Source organism: Myotis lucifugus, unplaced genomic scaffold, assembly GCF_000147115.1.
Source record: "Myotis lucifugus unplaced genomic scaffold, Myoluc2.0 scaffold_8, whole genome shotgun sequence".
Lineage (NCBI taxonomy): Eukaryota > Metazoa > Chordata > Mammalia > Chiroptera > Vespertilionidae > Myotis > Myotis lucifugus.
In genome coordinates, this window is record NW_005871056.1 from 3,586,793 (window position 1) to 3,607,332 (window position 20,540).

Below are 20,540 nucleotides of genomic sequence, written 5' to 3' on the forward strand. Positions count from 1 at the left end.
TTCCTCTCCTATCCCTCACCCCAACCCCTCACCCCATTCAAGAAAAGATTTTGGAGTCAATTTATTAAAATACTGAAACATAAAACTTATAAAGTTAAAATGATTTCATCTTCATTCCTAACAGTGCAGAAGAATGTGAAGTAAATAGTGAACATCCCTTCCTCTTTCTATCTTACCCCTCATCCATTTTAACAGTTAGATGAAACTATATGTATATTTACAGTGGAAGCCATAGGGAATTGAGTATGGATTGACCAAATCTTAAGTCACATTAAGCAGGAAATTATTTATAAAAAGATACAGACATTTTTGAAATTTAAAACTTATAAGTTAAAAAAAAAAAGAAAATCAATTTTCCAAACTTTTGTGTAGGGCCATTGCTTCTTTGAATATGAACCCTACTGATTGGAATTCTGAATATTTCTTCATCAATCACCCAATAGTGTATTTTCTATAGTTTCCATTTTCTTTAAAGTGGGAAGATAACTTAGCTATCTTTGAAGCAATCTGAGCACAGAAATACTTATTGATTTTTATGATCTCAGAAATCCAATCTTTTATGGTGCTATCTAGTATATCAACAATTTATTTGATAACAACTGGCCTTTATTGGCTTTCTAAGCAGTAAACCTGGTTTTCATAGTTGCAATAAACCTTTTATTCACACTCATATTCTACTGATTGCACAATATTTGGTTTGTTGTGTAATTATAATAACAAAACTGCCATAAACAGGGCAGGGACAAACCCACATTGTTCTTAGTAGGCTTATTCTTCCACTAAGCAAAGCAGAACTGTGTAGTGTCAGCTGGGAGCTCCCAGCCGGAAGGCACTCAGAGCGCTGTGGGACTATTGCTCATGTGTTGCAGAGGGAAGGGAGAATGTCAATTATCTGGGGAGCCACTTAAGAGGAGGTTAGTTAGGAGACCTCCTATTGTAAATGCAGTTAAAAAAAAACAACCACCAGAAAAAACATAGCAGTGAAGTATGTGCACCTTGGGGTCAAATTGCCTGAATTAAAAAATAAAATAAAAAAAATATTTTAATTGATTTCAGAGAGGAAGGGAAAGGGGGAGAGAGATAGAAGCATCAATAATAAGAGAGAACCATTGATCGGCTGCCTCCTGCACGCCCTCCACTGGGGATCGAGCCCGCAACGGGGGCATGTACCCTGATGGGGAATCGAACTGTGACCTTCTGGTTCATGGGTTGATGCTCAACCACTGAGCAACACTGGCTAGGCAAGTTGCCTGAATTTTAAATCCCAAATTTGCTACTTCCTGGCTGCTATAAATATCGTTGTGTCTGTCTGTCTACTTGTCTATTTTTGTCCACCCATGGTTGTGTTTCTTAGCTTCCAATCAGAATTATGGAAAGTAGATAACAACTTGAAATGTAGATAATTAACTTAAAAATGCAACGTTGTGATGACATCTTCAGGGGAAAATGACTGAGCTTTTCTTTTTTTTTTTTTTAAAGCAATTACTAAGTCATCTTGTAATTTTTTTGATTACTTGTACTAAGGTCTAGAGATTTAAAATAAATAAATTGCCATCTTTTTCTTTGGCCTGTATATTTAGTCCCTTTCTCTGTCCTGGGAATAAGGAACAAAATCATTAACTATGAATTTCACTTCCTTGTGCATCCCTTGCCTCTATTCCATAGGGAAGGAGAGAAGTCTCCCTCTCTCTCCTTCTGTTGTACAAAAAGTATAAAGACTTGAGGGTTGGTTTATTTCCCAGACTGCACAGCAGCTAAAGGAATCAGGAAAATCAGCTCAAAGTATAGAGGAGCTGAGGATTGGGGGTAACTTAGAGGTAAATAGAAGTTGGGACATTTTTACCAGAATTGTGTCCTGGCTGATCATCATGTTCCTAATATCTACCATTTATTGGTCATCTGTATGTGTCAGCCACTCTGCTCAGCACTTTGTGTATGTCATAGATGTGGATGCTTAGTAGCAGCCAGACTGTAAGAAATATTTCTCCTCCCTCACCCCTCCCAATCTCCCTCTGCCAAGATTCACAAGAATGTGTAGTGCCAGGCAGTATTCAGGGCTCTTATGGCCCTGGGCTGCAGTCAAGCCTCTTTAGGCCACTGCCGCAGGGGGCTGGCTCTAAAGATGTCCCTTCCTGCACAGTGGCCCTTTTCTCAGACTCGGGCTAGCTATCTACCTGTCACCAGTGGGGGCTGGGTTCCAGCAGGGTCTGAGTGTCTGCCTTCTTTTTTCATAATTTTCATTCTCCAAGCATTTGACAAACATGGTAGGGACAAATCCCTCCTCTCAGATCCTTCTAAGTCACGCCCCCTTCCAATGCCTGCCCCTTTAGGGTGGGGATGCCCAGTTAAATTTGAAGTTCATTCAGATAAATAAGAATTTTTTGTTTTGCTTTTAGTGTAAGTATGTCTCATATTGGCTGGACCAGGGTCCTCCCAAATGAAGGCATGAGCAGCGGAGCCCAACTCCTGCCTCAGACCACTTCCCTTTCAGCCAGAAATTTGAAAAGGCTATTGATTCTTCCCTGGGTCAAGGGAATCCAGACATTAATAACACAAAGCTGGGTCACCCTTACTGAAAGGAGTGAGGAGAAAATTACATCTCATTCTTTATGAGGCATCTGCTAGGTGACAGAAATAAAACCCTGGGTGATCTTAACCATGACTTTTTAATACTCAGCTCAGCTATGTTTCCATAATCTTATTTAGTCCTCACAATAAACTCACCGAGTAGGTGTTAAGATTCTTGTTCGACAGATTAGGGCAGGGGTCCTCAAACTACGGCCCGCGGGCCACATGCAAATACAAATATTGTATTTGTTCCCGTTTTGTTTTTTTACTTCAAAATAAGATATGTGCAGTGTGCATAGAAATTTGTTCATAGTGTTTTTTTTTAAAAATATATTTTATTGATTTTTTACAGAGAGGAAGGGAGAGAGATAGAGAGTTAGAAACATCGATGAGAGAGAAACATCGACCAGCTGCCTCCTGCACATCTCCTACTGGGGATGTGCCCGCAACCCAGGTACATGCCCTTGATCGGAATCGAACCTGGGACCTTTCAGTCCACAGGCCAACGCTCTATCCACTGAGCCAAACTGGTTTCGGCATGTTTTTTTTTTTTTAAAAAACTATAGTCTGGCCCTCCAACGGTCTGAGGGACAGTGAACTGGCCCCCTGTTTAAAAAGTTTGAGGACCCCTGGATTAGGGAATTGACATGCAAAGTGGTAAACCTGCTAGTAAGTGGTGGAGACAGGATCTAAACCAGAAAGTTTTAAATTCATTTCAAGTAATTACATGACATTACATTCCAGAAAGTGTCCATATATTTAAAAAGTGTGACTTGCATGGGAAGCAGGAATATTGAATAACTGAGACAATTCACAGCTTCAAATATGCTCTGCTATTTTACTTTTAGCCTGTTCTCAACTCCCCCCTTTGAGAAATGTCAAGTGGGGTTCACCAGAAACAGACTCTGGGAAAAGGATCTGGTTGCAAGTGGCTTATCCTGGAGGCACACTGATAGGGGAGTGGAAATGAGAGAGAGGAAGGGGAGGCAGCCAATCCCGGCTGAGTTAGTGAGCAGGTTACCGTTGTAGGCAGCTGGGGCTCAGTTCTGCTGGGGACGACATGCCATCTCACCCCTGTTCTAACGGTTGCTGCTGCTTCTTCTTGCCTAGGCTGCATGCACGTCCAGAAGGCAGATATTTACTTCCTTATCGATGGGTCTGGCAGCATCAAACCGGATGATTTTCTTGAAATGAAGGTGTTCATGAATGAGGTGATAAAGATGTTCCATATCGGGCCTGACAGAGTACAGTTTGGAGTCGTTCAGTACTCAGATGGAATTAACAGTCAGTTTATCCTCAGCCAGTACCCCAGCGTGGCCAGACTGAAGGCAGCCATCGATGGCATCCAGCAGTGGGGAGGCGGCACCATGACAGGTCAGGCCTTGAGTGTCATGGCTCAGGTCTTTGCAGACACTGCTCGCCGAGACGTGCCTTGGTATCTCATAGTCATCACTGACGGTCAGTCTGCGGACCCAGTGGCTGAGGCGGCAGAGGCATTGAGGAGAGACAAAGTCATCATTTATGCGATTGGGGTCCGAGACGCTAACACCACTGAGCTTAAGGAGATAGCGAAAGACAAGATGTTTTTCGTGCATGAGTTTGATTCACTGAAGGCCATCCAACAAGAAGTGGTACAAGACATCTGCTCCTCAGAGAGTAAGACTTTTTTCTTTAGTCTCTCTCTCTCTAAATATATGTGTCTAGTCTATGTGAATAGGCTTCATTCTTTTTTTTAAAATATATTTTATTGATTTTTCACAGAGAGGAAAGGAGAGGGATAGAGAGTTAGAAATATTGATGAGAGAGAAACATCAATCAGCTGCCTCCTGCACACCTCCTACTGGGGATGTGCCCCCAACCAAGGTACATGCCCTTGGACGGAATCGAACCTGGGACCTTTCAGTCCGCAGGCCGACGCTCTATCCACTGAGCCAGATCAGTTAGGGCAGGCTTCATTCTTGAAGTGTGGATTCACTGGTCCATTAGTGAGTATTAGACACAGAGTGACCATGACCTAGAATGAATCAGGACGGTCAAATTTTATATTTTTATCATACAGCTGTGTCTATTTTAAGACCGGTCTGTGCTAGATCATAGAAAATTTATTTTGTTGACTTCCTCTTTTACCCCCTTTAAAATATTTTTATGTTTCATAGAAAATTTATTTCATTGACTTCCTCTTTCACCCCCTTTAAAAATATTTTCATGTTGTACATATGCCACCTCAGACTATCTCTGAGGACTTGTAATTAATTGGCTTCAGTCTCTGAGTGAATGTTCTGTTCTGCTCCTTTCCCCCTCCAGCCTGTAAGAACAAGAAAGCTGACATTATCTTTCTGATAGATGGTTCAGAATCCATCTCCCCAAAAGACTTCGAAAAGATGAAGGGATTCATGAAGAGGATGGTGAATCTATCTAATATCGGGGCTGATGAAATTCAGATCGGTCTTTTGCAGTTCAGCTCAACCCCCCAAGAAGAATTCAGGCTCAACCAATACTCCTTGAAGATGGACATTAACAGAGCCATCTCAGATGTTCAGCAGATGAATGATGGCACCCGCACTGGGAAAGCCTTGAATTTCACACTGATTTATTTTGACAGTTCAAGAGGAGGGAGACCCGGTGTTCATCAGTATTTGATTGTGATCACTGATGGGGTCTCCCAGGACAATGTAGCCATACCAGCCAAGGCCATCAGGGACAAAAACATAATTATTTTTGCCATTGGAGTGGGGGGAGCCAGACGCTCTCAGCTTTTGGAGATGACTAATGACCCTGGCAAAGTGTACCATGGAGAAAATTTTGAGTCCCTGCAGAATCTGGAGAAGGAAATATTTTATCAGGTCTGCATTCCAGAAGGTGAGTGACAGAGGGTTTGTTATTTGATCTATGAGCCCATCATAGGTGTCAGGGACCCTGTTGGCTCTCTTAATAAAGTAAAACTGATCCTTCTAGCTGGGGGAGGGAGGGAAGATCACCCTGTGGGGAGAACAAGAGAACCAAACTCCTAACGCTGTGGTTCACCTTCCCCTGGGAATTTTTTTAAATCATCCCCTGGCTTCCTGCCCTCTGGTCTCCAAAGGCCTGAACTTTCTCAGAACTGTCTCTCTAGAAAGTCCTCACACCTCTTCCCCATATTCCTTGTAGATAGATGAAACCAGACTGGAACACGTACATACAGCTTACTGATGATTTGGGCATATCGAGAAGGAAATAGAAGCAGAGAATACTACTGGTTAGATCAGGGGTGGGCAAACTTTTTGACTCGAGGGCCACAATGGGTTCTTAAACTGGACCGGAGGGCCGGAACAAAAGCATGGATGGAGTGTTTGTGTGAACTAATATAAATTCAAAGTAAACATCATTACATAAAAGGGTACGGTCTTTTTTTTTTTTTTAGTTTTATTCATTTCAAACGGGCCAGATCCGGCCCGCAGGCCGTAGTTTGCCCACAGCTGGGTTAGATAGTAGTTCATATGAAACAGAACACACTCTTTTTTTTATGTGGCTCTGTACAGGGGTCTCTCTACTCTGTTGCTAATCTGCTTCCATGGGTTGAGGTCATTCTCAATCCCATTTTATCTCCTCAAGCTTTTATCAAAACAGCAAGGTCCAGAGACAAGGGTTCCTCTTCCCAACAGTCTGAGTCTGTCCTTCTGATCTTATCTCAAGACTTGGCTTTCAGTGGGTGACTGACCCAGAGAATGTCTTCATGGATGATTGTACCTCCTTCCCACAGGGAGTGAGAGTCTACAGCAAACCACATTGTAATCAGGATAGCTAACCTTTAGATGGCGCTTTATTTTTGTGCCAGCTGCTGTTCCAAGGACTCCCATATATTAAAACACTAAATCTTCACATAACGCTGTTGAATAGATACTGACATCCTAGATACATTTTACAGATGAGGAAACCAAGACACAGAAAAATCAGGTTATTTGGCCCAAGTAAATGGCAAAGCTGAGATTTGAACTCGAGGAAGTGTGGTTCTAGAGTTCGTGTACTAAATACTGTTCTGTATTGCCTTTTGGTATATGTGGTAGAGTAGAGCATAACAGGGCCTCTCAAACTTGAACATGCATTTGAATCAGCTGGAGATCTTATTAAAATGCAGATTATGATTGAGTAGTTTTGGGCGAGATTCTGTATTACTAACAAGCTCCCAGGTGATGCTGATCCTGCAGGTTCTTAAATCATACTTTGAACAGGAGGCTAGTATTGTATGGCATAAAGAAGCATAGTATAATATAGAAGAGCATTATATAGTATAATATACAGTCATGTGTCACTTAATGAGGTTACCTTTTTAAAAAATCATTTTATATTTTTCAAATATAGTTGACATACATTATTATATCAGTTTCAGGTGTACACCCCAGTGATTAGACATTATATAACTTACTAAGTGATCGTCCTGATAAATCTCATACCCATCTGACACCGTACATAGTTATTAGAACATTATTGACTATATTCCCTATGCTGTACTTTCCATCCCCATGACTATTCTGTAACTACCAACTTGTACAACGAGGATAGCTTCTGAGAAAAGCATCCTTAGGTGATTTCATGGTTCTGTGGATATCATCGAGTGCAAATACCCTAGATGGTATATCCTTCTAATGTAGGTACTATACTTTTATAGGACTGGTAGCACGGTAGGTTTGTTTCCACCAGTATCACCACAAACAAGTGAGTAATTGTAGCGTAAGCTCTGACTTTGGCTTTTCTTTTTGTAATGCAAGTGCCTGATTTAAGCTTCCAATGCCAAGGCATCCATTTCAAAGAGGCATCTGCTTCAAAGGCTATCTGGAATAAACACATTGCCTGTCTCTCTAGATAATGAACCATTCCCCCCACCTCCCAACTGAGGCTCCTTTGTTTTAGAGATCTTGGTTGACTTTTATAACTGACCTTTTAAGCTACTTTTTTTTCTTTTCTTGTGCTTTAAATTCACCCTCTTATTTTTAAAATATATTTTTATTGATTTCAGAGAGGAAGAGAGAGGGAGAGAGAGAGAAACATCAATGTTAAGAGAGAATCATTGATTGGCTGCCTCCTGCATGCCCCACACTGGGGACCGAGCCCTGGAATCGAACCATGACCTCCTGGTTCATAGATTGACGCTCAACCACTGAGCCAAGCCGGCCAGGTGGGATGTCAGTTTTTAAAAATAACTGTCCTACAAATTAAAAATGACACCACACTTTATAAGTTAATTTAAAACATAAGAGGGCAGCCTGGCCAGTCTTGCTCAGTCCCCAGTGTGGGGCATGCAGGAGGCAGACAATCAGTGAATCTCTCTCATCATTGATGTTTCTATCTCTCTCCCTTTCCCTTCCTCTCTGAAATCAATATAAATATATTTTAAAAAAATAAAAATTAACCTATAAAGAGTGAGCTGCAAAACCTTAGCCCCTCCTCCCTCACCCTTGGCCCCAATAAAAGCAGAACCCCAGACGTCTGCATTCTCTCTCTCCTTCTCTACCTGCGATCTTGCTGTGTTCCCTCTGGTGTGCCTTGTACATCCCAGGGCCTCTAAGTAATAAACTCTTCTTTTCTTTAAAGTCTCACAATAGTTATTGCTGAAGGGCAACTTGCTGAAGGGTAATAAGAACCAAAGTGTTGGTCCAGTTATAAAATTGGTTTAGAAATAGGAGATGTCTGTGGGAAGATGATTGAGGCCCAGGTGAGTACCCCCAGGAATTTCTAGCGATTGCATTACTATCCATAGACTGAGACCAGCACAAAACAGTAACACATTGCACTATGACCTTATCATGGCTGCAACATCACTATGCAATAGGAATTTTCGGCTCCATTATAATTCTCTGGGACAACAGATATATATGTGGTCTGTCATTGACTAAACCGTCATTGTGAGTGTCATGATAGTGCTGCTGGCAGAAATTGCAAGGAGAGTATTCCACAGACACATGTACAGGAGGTTGTGGCAGATTTATTCGGATGGAAATAGAAGGCAGCCCCTGGGTTTCCAGTGTCCTATCTCCTCCATCACGTTATGGAAAAAGTCCAATCTTGTCTTCACTGAGGCCAAAACAATGGCCTGTGTGGTCTGCCCAGGTGGCTGATAGACCCACTTGATTGCTACAGAGACGATGCTTGAATAAACAGGGCAAGCGTGTGTTACTGGGAGGAAAGGAGGAAGGGAGGAAGGAAGGGAGGGAAAGGGAGAGGGAGAGGGAGAGAGAGAGAGGGAAGGGAGAGCGAGGGAGAGAGAGTGAGTTCTGTTAGCTGGGATTATATCATTTTGGGTTTGGGAAGGATCAGGAGCTCCTTTCAAACTAACCAATCAATTTCCCAAGCTTTCATGGGTTTCTGATGGGTTCACCTCCTAACCAATCTATTAATTTCCCAGGCTGGACTGACAGGCCTCTGTGATCGCCATCTTAGCTCCTATTGCACATGCCTCATAGAAGCACCTCCCCCTGGGCCATTTTGACCTCTTTTGTGCATGTGTTTATCTCCCCCTGCTCTTCCCCCATCCCCTGCCCCCTGCAACAATCAGACAGTCTGGTACCAGAGGGCAGGCTGCTCCCTGCATGGGGAAAGGAGGGGTATTAATCCCCTTGGCAGGGCAGTGCTGCTCTCCCCTAGGTTAGAGAGTGTAAAGCTGTAGCTTCCTGGTTAAATAGGCTTATGCTCCCTAGTTGATTATACTTAATAATGTCTAATTCCATCTGCTCCTCTCCTTTATTAATATCTTGCTACCTACTCTAACAATAGTAGCATACACAGAATAGCATAGAATGTCATGTAACGGAATAATATGGCATAGTAATGTATAGTGTGTATGGTGAAGTATAGTATAGTATGGAATCACATAGAAGAATATATAATGGAACCCATAAGTCCAATATTGCTACATCAACCCTATTTGAAACATATGTTATTTGTTCTGATACCCAGTTTCCAGAATCATCATGAGAAAAACAAGAGAGGTTAAGAAATAGATGGGAAATAATGGAGGCAAGATTTGACTTCCCAACAGCTGGTGTCAAAAGCTGGAGCCAATATGTAATACTCTTTGTAATACTTTAAGCAATAAAACAAAAAAGTAAAAAAAAAAAAAGCTGGAGCCAATTTTCTAGAGTATTAAATTAATATTTTTGTTTTTATTGTCTAAAGAATATCACTAATTTGCAGTATCCTTGGTGAACTCAGAAATCAATTGAGAAGAGTGCATGTATAACATGTTTTAAGTAAGCATGGGTTATGGGATGTCCTGCATTAAGCAGTTCAGATTCTTCAGAAATTAAAGTCCAATTTTTGTGTTTATATGCACCTGGGTATTATCTGGGAGAGAAAAATAGATATAGGATTCCATCTTCTCTTTTCAATTCATTTTGTACAATGCAGTAAATTAGGATTTATATTTATCTTCAGCTTCGTCTTTTGACTTTTTTGATAAAATTAGCTAGATATTTTAATAATAGCTGAAACCTAATTAATTCTAGAATTCTAGAATCATAACGCTGAATCATAAAGACCTTAGAGGTTATTTGGCAAGGTTAATACCCTTTCCATTGACAGGGAAAGAAATACTCCTTGCATTACAGAATCATGCCAGCTGAAAATGTCCCTGGGGAAATGTAAATTAGAAATATTGGAATAATATACCATACCACAAAAAGGAACTTCCTTTTTTGTGAAGTCAGATTTGCTATAGAAATAGGATTCACATCTGTGGAAACTCTTTTTGGTGAATTTCAATTAGAGATTTAAAAATCAAAACAAGCCCTGGGCGAGTGGCTCAGTTGGTTGGTATGTTGTTCCATACAGCATTGTGGCTTTGATTCCCCGCATATCTAGGTTGCGGGTTTGATTCCCTGTTGAGGCACCTTTGGGAGGCAACCGATTGATGTTTCTAATATCTGTGTTTCTCTCTCTCTCTCTCTCTCTCTATCTCTCTATCTCTCTATCTCTCTCTCTTCTTCCTCCTTCCTTTCCATTCTCTCTGAAATCAATAAACATACCTTTGGTGAGGATTAAAAATAAATAAAAACAGCCAAAACTGGTTTGGCTCAGTGGATAGAGCGTCGGCCTGCAGACTAAAAGGTCCCGGGTTCGATTCCAGTCAAGGGCATGTACCTGGGTTGCGGGCACATCCCCAGTAGGAGATGTGCAGAAGGCAGCTAAGCGATGTTTCTCTCTCATGGATATTTCTAACTCTCTATCTCTCTCCCTTCCTCTCTGTAAAAAAAAATCAATAAAATATATTTAAAAAAAAAAAACAAAAAAAACCCCCAAGATGTTTTATATGAAAGGAAGGGAGGAAGATATTTTCTATCTTGGCAACTCCAGAAACATATTTGGCTAGCTAGCTGGGAGTATGGTATTTAGGTGATAGAAAACTCATGGCTCACCCCTGGATCTCAGGTTCCTGAGAAACTTTAAGCCACTGTTTATAACCCTTTTTACTGGTGATGAATCCAATATTTATTTTCCTCATAATTGTGTCCTCCCCTCCCCAAATGTGAAGTTTTGTTTTCATTGATTCTGAGCCAAATACTCCAATATGTGCTGGTCTAAGGAGAAAATGTCCACATGTCCTGGTTTGCCCTGGACAGTCCCAAGTTATGTTTGTTGTCCAGAAGTAATTAATAATAGTGGGCCTTCTTATGGCCAGTAAGTTACATTTTAAGTAATTTATTCAGATTCTAATTCAGATACATCTGTGACCATCAACTTTTATCTCTTCCGTAGAATTTGGTGCATTGTCTTGTCTACCTGTGAGTGGGTGGGTATAGACTGAAAGGTCAATAGACCTTCACATTCTCCCTACACCTTTCCAGGAAGGCTTAAAAGTTTTCAGGCAGAAGTAACAGAAAATTGGGAGAGATTGTCAATCCTGATCTTTTCTAATATGCTCCCCTGAAACAAGGTCTATGCATGGGTGGTGAATGAAGATGAAAACTTCCAGGGGAAAAGGAAATAGTATAGCTTATGCTGAAAGAGACACAAGGGTCATTTATATCTTCTTCCTCATTCACTTGTCAAATATTTAATGAGCATCTATCTGTATTAGGTCCTGGGAAAGTAAGATGACATAGTCCTACTATCAAGGAATCCTTGTTTGGTGGTAGAGAAGATTAAGTACAGCAAATCATAGGCATTTGATAATACACCCTGAGGAACTGGGAACATGAGTGAGAAAGAGCTTTAGGGAAGGGGTTCCTTAAACTGCTACTTGAAAGATATGTGTGAATTAACCAGACTGGGGTTGAGGGGATGGGAAAGAACATTTCAGGTAGAGGGAATAGGATTTGCAGAGGCACAGAGGTATGAAACAGTATATGTTGTATCTGTTAGCTTTTGCTGTGTAACAAACCATCCCCTAAATTAAACAATAACCATTATTTAACTTATACTTCTATGGGTAATCTGGGGTTCTTTTTTTCAGGGCAGTTTTGGTTGATATCTGGGCCTGGTCATGCATTTATAGGTGACTAATTTGATTTTTTTTCTCCTCCGTCTTCAAAGAATGCAACCTAGATTTGTCTGTAGCAATTGATATCTCCACTCCCACAAGGCAAGATCAGAAGAAGCTTCAAGGGTTACTGCCAGAGCTGATGCAACAGTTGGCCTTGCTTCCTAACATCAGCTGTAGTCAGATCAACACAATGTTTCGCTACTTGGTTCCTGGCTCAAATGGCCAGCTTATCTTCGACTCAGGCTTTGAGAAGTATAGCGATGAAATCATTCAGAAGTTCTTGGTTCATCAGGCTGCCAAGAGCAACCGCATGGATGTGGATTTTTTGCAGTCCCTGGGAGATAATGCGATCCACCTCTCTTTTGCTAAAGTGAAGGTAATAAATGCTGAGAACTCATGTTATGGAACCATCAGGCAGGGTCAGGGGGATAAGGCTTTTGTGACTGAGGCCAAGTAAACTGTTCTTCACTGGAGATCCTACAGAGAGGAAAACCATAGTCCTACCCAGTAAAGACCAACAGGAAATGTACATTCATTCAGTCAACAAGTGTTTACTAAGCCCAAGAGGCTCTATGTTGAATAATGCCAGCAGGGATGAAAGGATAAAGTCCCTGCCCTCAAGTTGTCCACAGTTTAGTGATCCAAGGAATGTTCCATTCCAAAGACTATTAGCTCCTTATGGTCACTGATTGCCATGTAGAGTAGGGCCCATTAATCTTCCACTCAGCACCTGGGGCTGTCTGTAGTGATAGCTGATAGCTCTCTAGTGCAGCCCACCTCGTCCCTTCTTACTGTCCCCAAACTTTACAAGCACAAAGGTCCACAGAGATTGCAAGATCTCGTGTGACATTTATTAAGAAACGACATCTCCAATGGGGGGAAAAGGAGACTTATGTAATACTTTAAACAATAAAGAATTTAAATTAAAAAAAAAGAAATAACATCTTCAAGTTTTAAAAGTTACATTATTTGCCCGGACTGGTGTGGCTCAGTGGTAGAGCATTGGCCCCCGCACCAAAGGGTTTTGGGTTTGATTCCTGGTCAAGGGCAGGTATCTGGGTTGTAGTTTGTCCTGGGTCCAGTTGGGGTGTGTGTGGGAGACAACCAATCGATGTGTCTCTGTCACATTGACGTTTCTCTTTCTCTATCTCCCCTGCCCCTTCCTTTCACTCTCTTTAAAAATCAATGGAAAAAATATCCTCAGGTGAGGATTGAAAAACCCCCAAACATTGATTTTTTTCCCTTCAGTCATGCATCCAATGAATTTCTTGACTAGTATAATTTACTTTTTAAAATTAAAATTTTCTGTGAGTAAAGATAACACATTTTAATTGTAGAAAATGCAAAAATACTTTTGGTATTTTTACATTGATAAAGATGAGTATTGTAAGATAATTTTTGGAAGGTATTTTTAAGTGAACACGTTAAGCTGGTCCAAATAATTATTTTTTTTGGGGGGGATAGGGAACTGGGGGGTGGGAAGTTGAAGTAAAAATGAATGCGTAATAAAATGAATAATGAATAGGTAAAAGGGAAGAGGGCGAAAGGCTGGATACAACCAGAAAAGCTAAACTTATCCTTGCATTTTAAAAAAATGTGCAACTTACAGCATCCATCTTCTCCATTCCCTCCCCACTTCCCTTTCTCCTTTCCCTCCCAACTTCTCCCATCCTGCCCTCACCCCTGCCCCCAAACAACAGGTCCTGTTAGTGTTCACAGATGGCCTGGATGATGATTTAGAGAGACTGAAGAAGACATCTGCGCTTCTCCGAGGCAAAGGTAAGTGCACGGGGTTGCCCTGCACGGACCTCATTCCTCTCACAGGGGCTGAGATACCCAGATTTCCAGATGGCACTGGACTCTATTAAGCCTACAGACTGTTAACCCAGGTGACAGGAGCTCAGTGCCCACCAGGCTGATACCCAGTCACCCTCTTCGTATGAATCAGGGGGCTGTTCAGGGCTGAGAGACCCTGTGGCCCGCATCCCCGACACTGGGCCTCTCTTAGCCAGGACTGACTGGTTCCCAGCCTGGCATCTGCATTTGAGGGTGGGGAGAGGGGTGAAGGTGCAACTCCTACTCCATGCTGAGTGGGTGCTGTTAGCTCCTTTAGGCTATGTAGCGGTCCATATGTCTCTTTTCCCTGAACTCTGGAATCAGCTTTAATCTGGGCCTCGCTCTTTCCACTGCCCTGCTTTCTTGTTTGCTGCCTAATTCTTTCTCCTTCTCCATCTCCAAGGGCTGCTTCTGGTTGATGTGGCATCTTTGTGAAATTAGAAAAAGATGCCCAGTGCTCTGGGTGGGTGCCATCCTGTGCCTGGGCTCCTGGCTCGGTGAGTGGTGCGCTGGCTGTATTTCAGCGCCCACCAGTTCCTCTGCTGGGTGTCCTTGGGCAGTGCCTTCTGTACAGCTGCGCCTGGTTACTCTGGCCATCCCCAGCCTGTGCTACGTAAAGGCTCCGAAGCAGCTCGGTGCACAGCCAGCAGCATGACTTGTTCAAGCTCCCTTCGTCCTTCTCCCTCCTCTGTAGAGTAGGTTCATCGTGTTCTGGGGAGGATGTTTTCCCTTGGTTAACAACGCGTTGGAATATGTTTTATGATAATTTGCTTCCAGCTAAATTTACCAAATGGATCGCTACTGGAAGTTTAAGTTGTTACAACTTTTCTGGCAGAGATTTGGGAATCTGTGACAAAAGACTGCAAACGTGGTCTATGTGCTGAAGCAGCAATTCCATTTCCAGGAATGTGTTTTCAGGAATGATGAAGAGTATGTGTGACAACTTTTAACCACAAGATTGTGAAGCAGCTTTCTCTCTCTTTCTTTCTTTCTTTCTTTCTTTCTTTCTTTCTTTCTTTCTTTCTTTCTTTCTTTCTTTCTTTCTTTCTTTCTTTCTTTCCTTCCTTCCTTCCTTCCTTCCTTCCTTCCTTCCTTCCTTCCTTCCTTTTCTTTCTTTCTCCCTTTCCTTCTTTTCCTTCCTTTCCTTCCTCCCTCCCTTCTTTCTTTTCTTTTCTTCTCTCTCTCTCTCTCTCTCTCTCTCTCTCTCTCCCTCTCCCTCCCTCCTGCCCTTCCTTCCTTCCTTCCTTCCTTCCTTCCTTCCTTCCTTCCTTCCTATTTATACGTTTTACATATTTATACATTCTACCAGTGTAGTAGAGCGCGGGACATAAAAACTACCCACAAACAATGTGTGAATTTACTGTTCAAAATAGTAACACTAACATTTGGTCTGAAATTCTAGAAACAGTGATTTCTAGCCAAATGTGAAGTGTCCTTGTTCATGTGTTCTCTGTTATGTGGACAAATCCAGATGACGTGTTAGTGACTAATTCAGTAGAATAGGCCAGGTTATGCTGCAATACCAAGCAACTTCCAGATCTCAGTGGCTTATAGTAGCAAGAATATATTCATTTGATGCCTCACGCCCACTCATATACATGGCATGCTCTTCACTCAAGTACCCAGGCTGCAGGAAGGGTTTATTCCTGTGGCAGGAGAAAAGAAATGAGGGAAATTGCTCCCTACGCTTAACATTACTTCCAGCGAGCGACACATATCACTTCTGTACACATTTAATTGGTCAGAGCAAGCCATATGGAAGATTCTAACTTTCAAGAGATAGATGATATTTTCACAGGTAAGGAACTGAGGCTCAATGAGAATTGATAACTTTCCCAAAGAAATAAAATCATATCATGTCCCCATAAGGAGAGGAACCAGAATATTTGTGAATAGTTCCCATGCCACTACAGTTTCTAAGAGTAAACCACAAATCTACATCAGGAATGGGTTTCAAAGGATGTAACCTAACATAATTATAAGTGGAAACCCTCTGTGAAATAAAAAGTAGGGACCTGAAGGGAATGATGAGAGTCCTTTGTGGTGCCACCTAACTGCTTAACTTTCAGCTGGTGGGGTTGAAAGTCTCAGACCAATTCTTCGAGGAGGAATGCCATGCGTTAGTTTTGATTTTAACAAAACTGGGAAGGGTGGGGTGATGGATGAATATCTGGGGCCGAGACAGAGGCAGACCATTCAAAAGACATGCAAGTAAGTTGCCCACCTGCCGATATCTCGAAGGATTCTCTGGACTCCTCGTTATTGGCCTGGAAGGTGTACATAAGTTGGAAGAGCTTCAGGAGCTAGAATTTGGCAGAGGATTCGCATATAATCAACCTCTGAGCATCACACTGCCATCCCTCCCACGCATCTTACTGAAGCAACTTGTAAGTATTTTTTAAAAATACCATCCACAGGGTTTTACGAACCCTGAGGGAATTTTGTCTCTTTCGTGTGTAATGTGATGTAGGTGAATAGATTTAAAAAAATCATGTGTGATATGGGTTCTGTCTTTCAGGACACAATTCTAGAAAGAACATGCTGCAATATGTATACAAAGTGTTTTGGAGAAGATGGGCACAGAGGTGACCGTGGGAGCCCTGGGAGGAAGGTGAGAATTTGCTGGGTGTGGATGGGGAGGGAGAGAGATGTCATTTCAGGTGGATGACTGTACGTAGATGACTACATACCAGGCTCTGTGTGATGTCTTTAAGACAGTTTTACTAATTCCACCCTCTTAATAAACTTTGGAGGTAAATGTTACTTAATGGATTTGAAATTGAGGCTCAGAGAGGGAACATCGGTTTCCCAATGTCTCAGTTACGAAGAGGGATTTTCTAATTTAAGTCCCCGTCTGCCTGACTCACATTCTTTCCACTCCATTATGCTGCCTCCTTACATTTATGTGACAAATACTTTTATAGATTCTCTCACTGCTTGTCTCCAAAATTTCTGAGAAGTTTTTGCTTGTCTCCAAAGTGTTCACTTGCCCATCATCTGCTTTCTTTACAGTCGTCAATGCCCCTTTCCCTCCTATCTGACCTCCTAGGCTGCAGCATTAAACTCTGAGGAAGGGTGCAATCACTGGTTTGCTAGTGGTTAATTTGCATCTTTCTCTGAGTTAAGTAATAAGAAATTTACTACACACTTTTGAGGGAGAACATCTCATTAGAAATGGTCCTCAGGCATCCAGGGACACAGGGTTCTGTTCTCATAGGGACTATCACTTCATGATTGGGTAAGGTCACAAATCCACATGTAAGGTTGAATCAAACCCCTTGGCTTCGTCCATCTTTTTACACACTCTCTTTCTAAGGCTTTCCATGAGGTTGTTGGAATGAGCTCTTAATGACCTTGGGGATCAATCTCAATTCAGAATACTATAAAAGTGTGCAATTATTTTTTGAAAAATAAATCGCAGTTACACCTTAGCACTAGATTATTTCCCTCCTCAGGTTGTTGTGAAACATCAGACTGGAGAATGAGGAAATCAAGCTTGGGAACCCCTTGACATTTTTTTTTAATGCAACTTAAGGACCATGCCTCAGAGGTCAAAGATGAGAGTGCTTTGAATTTTTGACTTCTCTGCTCCTTCTGTTTGATAAAATTCAGTGGTTGGTTGTGTTGACTGTCATGTCTTTGTTGATCACAAATAGACTTATTACCACTTTTCAGACTAAATAAACAAGTCTGGCTATAAAATGGCAAGCCAAACTCTCTTGAGAATAAATGGTTTGTGTTTTTAGGCCTCTAAGAAGAAGTTAAAAATAATAAGAGAGACTAAATGGCTGAGTCCTACAGAAATAAGTAATATGGTTGGTAACACCTTTGCTTACCGGTGTTTTGTAAAACACGGTCAAAGCCCTCTTTAAGGATAACAGTTTTCCTTACACATTTAACTAGAAACTAGTTTTGTTTTGGATTTTTACAACAGAATGGCTTAAAAAGGTGTTTTAGAAAAATAAAAATAGGTTGATGTGCCAAAAATTAAGACAAACAGGTATGCAAGTTTTCACTGTGAAATCCACCAGGAACACTTGTTTCTATGCATTGTGCTCAACATTTAGTAGATTCTCAATAAAATGTCAACTCAGTGAGACAAGCTTATCTACTAGTAACACTTTTTCTTTCATGTAGATTTGAGAAATGAAGAGTTATTTATTTTGATTTCTTTTCCTCTCAGGGAGAGAAGGGGCCTGGTGGATTACCTGGTCATCCTGGTGAAGAAGGTGCACATGTGAGCACTAAATCTCATTTTTTTCTGTGACAGAATATGGTAAAATGGGTCAAATATTAGTAATAATTGCATTTGAGTTATGAACATTTTTCTCATCTATGCTATTTAAAAGTGGGTTTAAAAAATAAAGTGGATTTAAAATATCTATGTAAAGATAACCAGGTATCATAACCAATGTCAGATGGACAAATTGTGCATCTATATAGTCTCAAGGTATTTGATGAGGAAGTATGATCATTTCATTGTTTTAATGAGTGAATTTGTGATAACTGAAAATGTGGCCTATGTCTAATATTCATACATGTAATAGTAGTTGTTGATCCCGAGTAAATTGCAGGTAATTTCTTACTATTAATGATGTAGCCATGTTTGTAAGTATAGTCTGACGCAAGCTCATGGGCTATGCAATACTTTCTAATTTATATTTGATCAGTTTGGCAAAAGGCATGGCATCTACCATTTCCTTCCTATCTAGTACCTAGATCAAAGGTTATAGTCATGACTAAAATTCAGGAAGTAATTCTTCAAATCCTGATTGGATGTCTACTGTGTGCCTGACACAGTTTGACAATGTGCTGAGTGTTGGAAACCTAGAGATAAATAAATGAAACATTGTCCCTGTCACCAAGAAGCTCACAACATGGCAGGAAATAATATAAGACAAAAACAGTAACACACGACATAAGAGAAGAGGAGGCGACAAGTGATCCATACCTTAGGAATGGGCAGGATTTCACCCAGAAGACAAAGAGTGAAATAGTGGTTTATTCTTCATGGGACTACAAGGAAACCACCTAGTTTTAGCTGCCTGGAGGAAACATTTGGACACACCTCTGTTTTGTTTGAAGGCTGACGTTTTGCCCATGTGGCTTGACTGAATTAATCAAAATTATAGATAATTTTATTTGTATGATTTGGGGTTACCGATGTGAATTGTTGATGGATGAACATTCCGATTGCCTCGCTGGTGACCAGTCAGGTCTCTGAGGATGTAGGAGTAATTGTAAGGACTGTGCCGTATTTTAGTCATTCATATGTTCATTATTGCTGGTTTGAAGTGGTTGGGTGCTTGACTGTCTCCACGTGCAACTTCATTTCACAGGGAGCACGAGGGCCCCAAGGTTTTCCTGGACCCCAAGGTGAGGAAGGATGCCCGGGTATGAGAGGACTGAAGGTAAGTGTGACCTCGAACTGTGGATACCCACTCAAGGGGTATCACGGCTCCTCTTGAGATGGAGGGTTTCCCAGAAGTTGAGCCTGAGAAAAGGAACCAAGTGCAAATAGTTTCCTGGGAGGTGATCTCGGTAAACACTAGCAGGCAGTGGAGCAGCTAGACAGGGTGAGAAGGTGGCCTGTTGATTAGATTACCACCAAGGTAGACAGAGCTTAATCCTGCTGAGGAACGCTGGCAGCCAACACCCAACATGCACCTCGTTGTTATCCCACTCAAGGGGTGAGGGAGCTGGGGTATTGGTACACCAAATCCTATCAGGTGTTAGTTGAGGGCTGCTCCTGGAGGGTGGGCATGCCCGGCACTTACGTTCAGTGTGTATACGGGCTCTGGCCCCAGAAAAGAACCCAGGGAAAGAGTCACAGTACAGGCCGTTGGAAGGTGGGCTTGCGAACACTGAAATTTTCAGTGCTAAAGGGTAATTGGTGGGGCACTCTTTGTGAGCGGCTGCATTCAATGTCTCTTAACCTTCAGGTTTAGGGAATCTCCTGTAATAAGGACAGAAAAAAGGTTTCTACCATCCCAGAGTCCTGTAGAGAGTTTTTCTGACCACAGTGACCATGTTCTGTGTATTTTAACAAGTTACTCTTTCCGTTATTTTGTTCTGTTGTTCCTAGAAGCCCTCCCATGTGCGTTAGTCAGTGTACTGTCATTTTTGTTTGAAAAACGATTGTTGTAATCATAAGTAGTAGGTCGCTGCTGTTGCCTGCTCACCCCCACTATGTGAGGAGTTGTAAGGTGCAATTTTCTTCCAAGTCCCAAGCACAGGAAAGTGGCCGTAATCAGAGCACTGTGATGTCCATTCCAGTCGCTGGAAAAGAAATCTTCCTTTTGATCTAATAATTGCACTTTTTTGAAACCAGGGAACATACAGTTTCTTAAGTGAAACAGTGTTTTAAAAAATGGAATTCAAGCTCAATTCTTTTTATTTCTTCCTAACTCTAGGGAGCACGAGGATTTCCAGGAGAGAAGGTAGGTGACTTTCTTCCCTCTTCTTACACTGGAGAGCAATTTCTTTGGGAAATAAAATACTGAGTCATTAAAGTAAATATGTCCAGTTGCTTTTCCTTTGCTTGAGTGAGGTAGGGCTTAAAACTTTTAGGCGAGGGGATGTGTCAGATGTTAGTCAGAGCCAAGCTAATGAATGGCTATTTGTAAGACATATATTTCAGGTTTAAGGTAGTGATATGTGTGTGTGTGTGTGTGTGTGTGTA

The 20,540-nt window shown here is 41.6% G+C and overlaps 1 protein-coding gene across 1 annotated transcript in view; it reads left to right on the top strand.

The window, feature by feature from the left end:
• LOC102436416 (collagen alpha-4(VI) chain-like) overlaps positions 1–20,540 on the top strand; it is an 86,478-nt gene that overhangs the window by 12,063 nt on the left and 53,875 nt on the right. Inside the window, 9 exon segments of the mRNA XM_023749260.1 lie at positions 3,679–4,224; positions 4,873–5,427; positions 12,073–12,398; positions 13,723–13,801; positions 16,100–16,245; positions 16,377–16,469; positions 18,042–18,095; positions 19,198–19,269; positions 20,272–20,298. Coding sequence (XP_023605028.1) covers positions 3,679–4,224; positions 4,873–5,427; positions 12,073–12,398; positions 13,723–13,801; positions 16,100–16,245; positions 16,377–16,469; positions 18,042–18,095; positions 19,198–19,269; positions 20,272–20,298 — 1,898 coding nt within the window.